The 9,656-nt window shown below is 37.4% G+C and overlaps 1 protein-coding gene across 2 annotated transcripts; it reads left to right on the plus strand.

Moving 5' to 3' along the window:
• Window positions 1-337: 337 nt before the first annotated feature.
• On the plus strand, window positions 338-9,656 carry LOC132163592 (pleiotropic drug resistance protein 2-like). Of its 2 annotated transcripts, XM_088519187.1 has the most exons (20): window positions 338-889; window positions 1,574-1,694; window positions 1,778-1,866; window positions 2,053-2,137; window positions 2,528-2,818; window positions 2,891-2,981; window positions 3,465-4,365; window positions 4,893-5,053; window positions 5,222-5,325; window positions 5,468-5,627; window positions 5,729-5,809; window positions 6,377-6,507; window positions 6,632-6,964; window positions 7,073-7,363; window positions 7,452-7,535; window positions 7,853-7,986; window positions 8,089-8,316; window positions 8,589-8,760; window positions 8,866-9,120; window positions 9,352-9,656. In XM_088519187.1, exons 1-20 carry the CDS (start codon window positions 531-533, stop codon window positions 9,619-9,621), a joined length of 4,341 nt encoding a protein of 1,446 aa, XP_088375313.1. In that variant the 5' UTR covers window positions 338-530; the 3' UTR covers window positions 9,622-9,656. The 2 variants fall into 2 exon arrangements, with proteins under 2 accessions (XP_088375313.1, XP_088375312.1); XM_088519186.1 differs by having other exon boundaries at window positions 2,528-2,981.

The raw sequence follows: 9,656 nt of genomic DNA on the forward strand, positions 1-9,656 counted from the left end.
TTCAATAACAAATAGCAAATTTGAAAAAGGAGATAAATGACAAAATGGAAAAGTAAAGTGTCTCATTAATACTCTATGAATTGCTTGTACTCGTGTAGGAGTCCCACTTTCACCCACAAGAGAAAAATAAATAAATAAATGAAATCCCCGCTTCCCTCCAAAAAAAAAAAAAAAAAATCCAATAAATAAAAAAGAAAGAAAATATTACAGTCGGAAAGGAATTTTGAAAAACGAAGCTATATAAACGTATATATTTTCTCTCTCTCTCTCTCTCTCTTTTTCCACGTTTTCTCACACACCAAACGCGAAAATTCTCAAAAGCGTGGAAATATTGAAAACTTATAATCTCTACGCTTCATCAAAGGCTTCATAAGTTTGTGTATAGTTAGCATTTCATTGAATATTCTTTCCAGAACCCCAAGAGTTGTTCATCATCATTTTGCTAGGCTGGGTGACAAAACTTTTCAGCATATAGTGAGGATTTTTTAAAAAAGAACTTGAGGTTTTGGTGACGGGTGGAGGAGTAAAAAATGGCGGCGGCATTGACCGGAGAGGACTTGGCAAGGCAGACGAGTAGTAGGAGTTGGCGGTCAGCGAGTGTGGGAGAGATGTGGAATGAACCGGACGTGTTTCAGCGGAGCGGCCGGCGGCAGGCGGCGGACGATGAGGAGAAGCTGAAGTGGGCGGCGATAGAGAGGCTGCCAACGTATGATAGGCTGAGGACAGGGATGCTAAGACAGGTGATGAGCAATGGGAGGGTGGTGCATGGTGAGATTGATGTCACAAAGCTTGGTACTCAAGAAAAGAAGCAGTTGATGGAGAGTATTCTCAAATTTGTTGAAGAGGATAATGAGAAGTTCCTCAGGAGGCTCAGGGCCAGAACTGATAGGTTGGTTTCTATATATGATCTTTTATTTAGTAGACTGTTATCGACCGTGTATGATTATGGTGTTACAGTGAAAATCAGCATTTGGATGATTCTTTTTACAAGCTTTTCACGTCGTGCCATTCTAATTGTACGACAGTTGACTAAATAGCATTACTCGTATGTATATATGTTTGTATGTTTTCTTCTTTGTTTGGGTGCTGGGAAAATGGAGAACATCAAAAAAGGATTAGATACTAAATCTAGTGGTTTTTGGTTTTGAAAAAAGAATAAGGTCAACTCTGGTAAGGCAAAAGTTGTAGCAGGCAAATCGACTGGCGTTTGGTTCTCACTTCTTTTCTTTATCCATTAATTATTCTCTGCAATTGAATAATAGGTGTTGAAGAACAACTCAAGTCAAAGCATTAGTAAGGGAGAAATATTTCTTCTCTGCAAATGATTTTCTTCTTTGTTCAGTCTTGGTACATCCATTGATACCTAAGAAAACATAAAAATCCACTTGGTTTTGCCAAATACAACCATTTGGTATTGTTGAGGTGAAATTAGGCCATTTCTTGGGGAACATAGGACTTAGAATTCTTTGGCTTCTGTTTTTCCTTTTGTTTTTGTTCTGTCGACAGAAGCAAAAGTTAATGATTTATCCTTCCAATCTAAAATATTATTGACTACTAAATTTGTTGGAAACAGGGTAGGAATAGAGATTCCTAAAATTGAAGTTACATTCCAGAAATTATCGGTTGAGGGAGACGCATATGTTGGGACCAGAGCACTTCCAACTCTGCTTAATTCCACCTTGAATGCACTAGAGGTAATAATTTCTCTCTTGTTCTACCATTCTGCGGGTAACTTTCAATATTTTCTTCATCAATTTATAATTTATAATGTGAACAGGGAGTTCTTGGAACCATTGGACTCTCTCCATCAAAGAAAAGAGTTGTCAAGATACTCCAAGATGTGAGTGGCATAGTCAGACCATCAAGGTATGTTCATGAATTCTGTAGGTGCTGCAGTACTAGTGTCTTTTGCTGCAATCTCATATTTATTATATATGCTAAAACCCCATAAGAAATTACGTTGTTAATACTATTTAAGTCCAGTTGCTAATGTTCTTTTATTATTATTATTATTATTATTATTATTATTATTATTGATTTATCCTTTTTCAGGATGACATTGCTTCTAGGGCCTCCTGGGTCAGGGAAAACAACATTGCTACAAGGACTTGCTGGGAAACTGGCTGATGATTTAAGGGTTTGTCCTTCTCTCCCCCTACGTATTATGTTTCTACTAACACACATAGCCAAGTAGTTTTTGTTAGAATATATGATTATAATCAGATTTAATTGTATTCAAATCATTCTGATTACATATCATCTCACATCTTTTAGATAATCAGATTTGATTGATTTGATATTATGTCCACCTATTATATTTGTATCATCTTCACCTACCCCAATTCTCTTATAAATAGGAGTAATTTGTAACATAAATCAATCGAGTAATAAAAGTAAAAATGTAGCCCTATTGGACTATTGTCTAGTGGTGGACGAATGTGTCAAACACTGATCCACCTGTAAATCTTTTGTCTTTGTTTTCTTTATTTCCTTATTTCTTCAGTTTTGACATGTATTCAATGAACAGGTAACTGGGAAAGTCACCTACTGTGGTCATGAATTCAATGAATTTGTACCTGAAAGAACCAGTGCTTACATTAGCCAGCATGATCTCCATTATGGTGAGATGACTGTTCGTGAGACATTAGATTTCTCTGGACGTTGTCTAGGAGTTGGTACCAGGTATGAAATGCTGTCAGAGTTGTCTAGACGGGAGAAAGAAGGGGGAATTAATCCAGACCTGGAGATTGATGCCTTCATGAAAGCTACAGCTATGGCCGGACAGGAGACAAGTTTGACCACAGATTATGTTCTCAGGGTTCGTCACTTAGCTTGTTGGTTCATTTTTTTTTTTCTTGTATGCTATATAACTCACGGGTTTCCAATGCAGATACTTGGATTGGATATCTGTGCTGATATCATGGTGGGAGATGACATGAGAAGGGGTATTTCTGGTGGACAGAAGAAGCGTGTAACTACTGGTATGTGTTAATAACATACAATTTTTTTGAGGGATCTTCATATAGGAAGAATTTCCCGCATAATACTGTAAATCACTTGTCCGAAAAACTTAAGCTGAGAAGAAATGTTAACACGACTTCAGTTCTAATACTATATTAAATAACTACTTGTCCCAAAAGTTGAAGTAGGTACAAACATGTTAGGACATTTGTTCTGATACGATGTTAAATCAATACTTATCTCAAAAGCTTAAGCTGATAGGGAATGGGAAACACGAAGTTGCTAGTTTCACACTCTGAAATTTGATATGTGTGATAAATAATTTCTATAATTGTCCTAGATGTTGAAAATTAATTTTCGAGTTAATATGTGTAAGAAATCCATTCTGGCTATTTGATTTATGTTATTTTGTAATCTTCTTACACTAGCTGTCAATGGGGATTGAAAATAGAAGACAAAACTATTTGTGAATTTTAAGCTGGAAGTGTTTGTATTGAATGCAGGAGAAATGTTGGCTGGACCAGCAAAAGCATTACTCATGGATGAAATATCAACGGGGCTGGACAGCTCCACTACGTTTCAAATTGTCAAGTTCATGAAGCAGATGGTTCATGTCATGGATATCACCATGGTCATCTCTCTCTTGCAGCCTGCGCCTGAGACCTTCGATCTTTTTGATGACATCATTCTTCTTTCCAATGGCCAGATTGTCTACCAGGGTCCGTGTGAGAATGTTCTTGAGTTCTTTGAACATACAGGCTTCAAATGTCCAGAGAGGAAAGGTGTTGCAGACTTTCTGCAGGAAGTAACTTCCAAGAAGGACCAGGAACAATACTGGTTCAAAAGGAACCAACCTTATAGATATATCTCGGTATCCGAGTTTGTAAGGGCCTTTAACTCCTTTCACATTGGCCAACAACTCTCTGAAGATTTGAGAATTCCTTATGATAAATCCAGTGCCCATCCTGCTGCTTTGGTGAGAGAAAAGTATGGGATCTCCAACATGGAACTCTTCAAGGCTTGCTTCTCTAGGGAATGGCTACTGATGAAGCGCAACTCATTCATATATATATTCAAAACTACTCAGATAACAATCATGGCTACGATCACATTGACTGTGTTCTTAAGAACAGAAATGAAATCTGGTCAAATAGAAGATGGAGCAAAATTTTGGGGAGCACTATTTTTCAGTCTCATTAATGTCATGTTTAATGGGCTGGCAGAACTTGCAATGACAATTTTCAGGCTTCCTGTGTTCTTCAAACAAAGAGATTTCTTATTCTACCCTGCATGGGCTTTTGCAGTGCCCATTTGGCTGCTTCGAATTCCAATTTCACTGATGGAATCTGGTATTTGGATCATTCTTACATATTACACCATTGGGTTTGCACCCGGGGCTAGTAGGTAAGTACTAAATATTTGTTTTCCTAGTGTTAGCTTTTGGGAAAATTTCACTTACCCCTAAATGTTTTAGCACTTTTGCAATCATACTCTCTTTAAAAAGTTGCAATGTTGAGTTCTCGTGTTTTAAAAGTTTGCAATGTCACCACTCCATTAGGATTTTCTGTTAAATCCTAATGACGAATGCCAAAATCTCCAAAATACCCTATCAAAAAATGCAGACATACAATCATAGAGTAATTGTTAAGGGTAAATTGTTATTTTTATTAGTTTTGTAGGAGTATAAGGGACATTTCACCTGATTACCGTCTGATTTAATCCTAAACCCTAACAATAGGGGTAGCATTGCAAACTTTTAAAACATGAGAACTTGATATTGCAACTTTTTAAACTAAGAATGATTGCAAAAGTGCCTAAACATTAGGAGTAAGTGAAGTTTTGCATTAGCTTTTTTATGCTTAATGAACGTTGGAATATGATAGTTTGACAAATGAAAGGTTCTTCTGTTGACATATGTCCTATATGTTTAGGTTCTTCAAACAGTTCTTGGCTTTCTTTGGCATACATCAGATGGCACTCTGCCTCTTTCGATTCATTGCAGCCGTTGGAAGAACACAGGTTGTTGCAAATACACTTGGTCTCTTTACACTACTAATGGTGTTTGTGCTCGGAGGTTTCATTGTTTCCAAAGGTTAGAATTCTTCTCTGTTCACTGTTAAGAGTATTTTGTCATCAAAGTAATTTGTTGCCTATACCCATCTAATACCAGGATTGTTGTGAATCTTGAGAAAATTACATTGAAAAATTTCTATATAATTTCATATGTTGTAAGATATTAAATTCTCAACTTGGCACACAGATGACATTGAGTCGTGGATGATATGGGGCTACTACATTTCTCCCATGATGTATGGACAAAATGCAATTTCTATTAATGAGTTTCTTGATGACAGATGGAGCACTGTAAGTTCTTCTGAAGGATAGAAAAACTCTTTATGATCTGCAGTGAATTTTATCATCTCAATTGAATTCTCTCCACACTTGTTAAATTCAACTCTGCCCTCAATGATATATGCTTAGTATCTTTGTTATTTCTTTTGTACAGCCTGTGGTCAACTCTAGTCAACCAACAGTTGGAAAGGCCCTTCTCAAGGAAAGAGGCTTGTTTACTGAAGCATATTGGTATTGGATTTGTATAGCAGCACTCTTTGGGTTTTCTCTTTTTTTCAATTTTCTTTTCATTGCAGCCCTGACATTCTTGAAGCGTAAGTGAATACTTTGCACTTGCTATATTGGTTTTTCATATGGCAATGACATTGAGATCCATGTGCTGACTTTTTGTTGTTTCCTTTCAACTCAATGTCAGCTCTCGGAGATACCAAAGCTGTGATTCTGGATGATGAGTCCGAAAGCAAGCCTAAGCGACAATTGGAATCCAATTTAGAAGGTTTGTTACACTATACTTTTGTTTTTTTATGCATCATAACTTGGATGTTTGCACTATTCTTGAAGTAGCCTTTGACATAAATGTTATGGATTATCTATCAAATTCAAAGGTAACAAGAACCAAAGTGTAACACCACATCCTGTTAACACACAATATTGTCCGCTTTTGGCTCCCCCAAACCAGACTTCCCAAAAGATCACCTATCCTTGTACTACTCTCACTTAAGCTCGCTTAACTTCAAAGTTCTGATGGGATCATGATCATCACGGCTTTAAAACATGTTGTTGTCATGAAGAGTGTAAGTATACATATAAGCACATCCATATCTCCATACCCAGGAGATGTGGGACGCCACACAAAGTCTTCACCAACCACATCATGTCTCTTCACCACTGTTGGGGCATCGAGCATGATATTAGCAAGAAAAGCATTATGTGATAATTATGGCCCGTTCATCGCCACTTGCACCATTCTTCATCCATGTGATCCTGCTGTAGTACTAATTTTACTGAATATGCCTTTACATCTAGGATGCTAGCACCACCATCACATTAACAACCATTACAGGTATTGATATGCAAGTGAGAAATGCTCAAGGAACTGACAGCTCTGTTCAAACTAAACGAGGAATGGTTTTGCCTTTCCAACCCCTTTCACTTGCTTTCAACCATGTGAATTACTATGTTGATATGCCAGCAGTAAGTCACTTTTTTAGCAGGAATATATATTGAAGTGTTTTTCTTCATATTTAAAGAACAGAAATAATACAAAAAATAAACAATTCTTTGATGTTTCTTAAGAAAAACTTTGTCTTCTTTTCAGGAAATGAAGAGCCAGGGGGTTGATGAGACCCGACTGCAGCTGCTGCGAGACATTAGTGGAGCTTTCCAACCTGGTATATTGACAGCATTAGTTGGTGTCAGTGGTGCTGGAAAGACTACCTTAATGGATGTCTTAGCAGGAAGAAAGACTAGTGGATATATTGAAGGAAGTATTAGCATCTCTGGTTACCCAAAGAACCAAGCCACATTTGCTAGGGTCAGCGGTTATTGTGAACAAAATGACATCCATTCCCCGTATGTTACTGTCTATGAATCTCTGGTATACTCTGCCTGGCTGCGTCTTGCTTTGGATGTAAAGAAAGAAACACGAAAGGCATGTTTGTCAAACTGATTATCATATTACTCTATAGTTTGTTTTGAATATGAGAAACTGAATCAGATGGACAATAAAGTTGATAGGTGATTTTCTTGATTCTTATAGATGTTTGTCGATGAAGTTATGGAGTTGGTTGAGCTTAACTCATTGAGGAATGCTCTAGTTGGACTTCCAGGAATTGATGGTCTTTCAACTGAGCAGAGAAAGAGGGTCACCATTGCCGTGGAGTTGGTTGCTAACCCCTCCATCATCTTTATGGATGAGCCTACGTCAGGCCTTGATGCTAGAGCTGCTGCTATAGTCATGCGTACCGTAAGAAACACGGTGGATACAGGACGAACTGTTGTTTGCACAATTCACCAACCGAGCATGGACATATTTGAATCATTTGATGAGGTATGGTTTATTTAGCTTGTTCAATCCATTATATGTTCTTGTATGCTGTTACATCATTTCAGGTGTTCATATTGTCTTATGATTGCAGCTCTTCTTGATGAAAAGGGGAGGACAAGCAATTTATGCCGGACCTCTTGGTCTCCATTCTCACAAACTTGTTGAATACTTTGAGGTGAGTTCCCATTTTTCTTGCATGCTTGATTCCAGTTGTTCTTGTTGTATAGTCAAGAAATCTTTTGACACCAAATTCCATAAAACACTTGGCTGAACTTCTTTCCAACATGTTTTTGTTGAAGCTTCCAGCAGTCTATTGTCATACTATTGCTAGTTCTAGTTGCATTATCGATGTTGGATCCCTTTAATGAGAAACTCCTTTTCTTGAATTAGATTGTTCAATTCAGACTATTCTTGACAATTTTTAAGGATTATGAAGCTTGTTCTCCAAATTTTCTAAGCACAAGTTTGACTAATATTAAGAATTTTTTCCAGGCTATCCCAGGGGTTCCCAAGATCAAAGAAGGATACAATCCTGCTACCTGGATGTTAGAGGTCAGTTCTACTGCAGTTGAGGCTCAACTTGACATTGATTTTGCAGAAGTTTATGCCAACTCTGACCTTTACCGGTGAGTAATATGAGGATTTTGTTTGTTTTATTCTCTCTTCTATAGCCAACCTGTCTGCATCTGTACTGATTTGTCACTGAATTTTTCTTTTCAAATCTTCAGGAGAAATCAGGAACTTATCAAGGAGCTAAGCACTCCCCAACCAGGTTCCCAGGATCTTTACTTCCGCACACAGTACTCTCAAAGCTTTATAACTCAGTGCAAGGCTTGTTTCTGGAAGCAGCATTGGTCATACTGGAGAAACTCAGAGTACAATGCAATTCGATTTTTCATGACGATTGTTATTGGTATTCTTTTTGGTGTTATCTTCTGGAGCAAAGGAGACAAGATGTAAGTCTAAAATTTTTCATACTAAATTTCATTTCCTTTTGTTTCTATGAGTTTATGCCCCGTCTAAATTCACTTCTAAGAGTATGTTTTCTGTTTTGGGAATCAAAATAGAAACAATTATTAAATCACTGCTTATCTCAAAAGCTTAAGCTTATAAGAATGGTTACGTTTGATCATTTAATTAATATTCTAACAATAATATCGTACTTCTTCTTTCTTACCGGCAATTTGGGTACTTATATGAAATCTTTTGCATCTAATTTTGTCAATAGACACAAACAGCAAGACCTGACTAATCTATTGGGAGCTGCATATGCTGCTGTTTTTTTCCTTGGAGGTACCAATGCTTCTGCTGTGCAATCTGTGGTGGCAGTAGAGAGAACTGTCTTTTACCGTGAAAGAGCAGCTGGAATGTACTCAGAGTTGCCTTATGCATTTGCTCAGGTAAGAGATTGGAAGTTGCTCTGAGTTAATCAAATATTTTGTTCTCTTGAAAGAATATATAAATGCATTCTGTATATATTCTGATGGGCAACATTTTTGCTGCAGGTGGCTATTGAGACAATTTATGTTGCAATTCAAACGTTTGTGTATTCTCTTCTTCTATACTCAATGATTGGATTCCACTGGAAGCTGGAAAAGTTCTTGTATTTCTACTACTTCATATTCATGTGCTTTACATACTTCTCAATGTATGGGATGATGGTTGTTGCACTCACTCCGGGCCATCAAATTGCTTCAATTGTCATGTCCTTTTTCTTGAACTTTTGGAACTTGTTCTCTGGTTTCCTCATCCCTAGGCCGGTACGTAATTTCAAAACCAAATCTTATTTTCATTGTCGTCATGCACGACAAAATCAAACCATCCACATCGGAACAATAGAAACAGAAACGTTATTCGAACTCCTTTTACACTTTCAAGTTCTTACTCTCTAATGTGGCAGTTGTTAATTATGTCAACTTTCTAATTAGTTTTGAAATAGTCTTTCATTGTTACTGCAATTAATCATGATAGTTCATGCTTTGTCACTGCAGATGATCCCCATATGGTGGAGGTGGTACTACTGGGCTTCCCCAGTTGCTTGGACAATCTATGGAATTTTCGCATCTCAAGTTGGTGACAAGAAGAATTTACTTGAAATTCCTGGTTCAGAACCAAAGGCTGTAGATGAATTCCTTAAGGACTACATGGGTTTTGACCATGACTTTCTTGTCCCTGTAGTCTTTGCCCATATTGGTTGGGTGGTCCTCTTCTTCTTTGTCTTTGCCTATGGCATCAAATTCCTTAACTTCCAAAGGAGATGAGGAACTTTCTTGTGCACCACAGAAGCTTTTTTTTT

Source organism: Corylus avellana, chromosome 8, assembly GCF_965113065.1.
Source record: "Corylus avellana chromosome 8, dhCorAvel1.hap1.2, whole genome shotgun sequence".
NCBI classification, from domain to species: domain Eukaryota; kingdom Viridiplantae; phylum Streptophyta; class Magnoliopsida; order Fagales; family Betulaceae; genus Corylus; species Corylus avellana.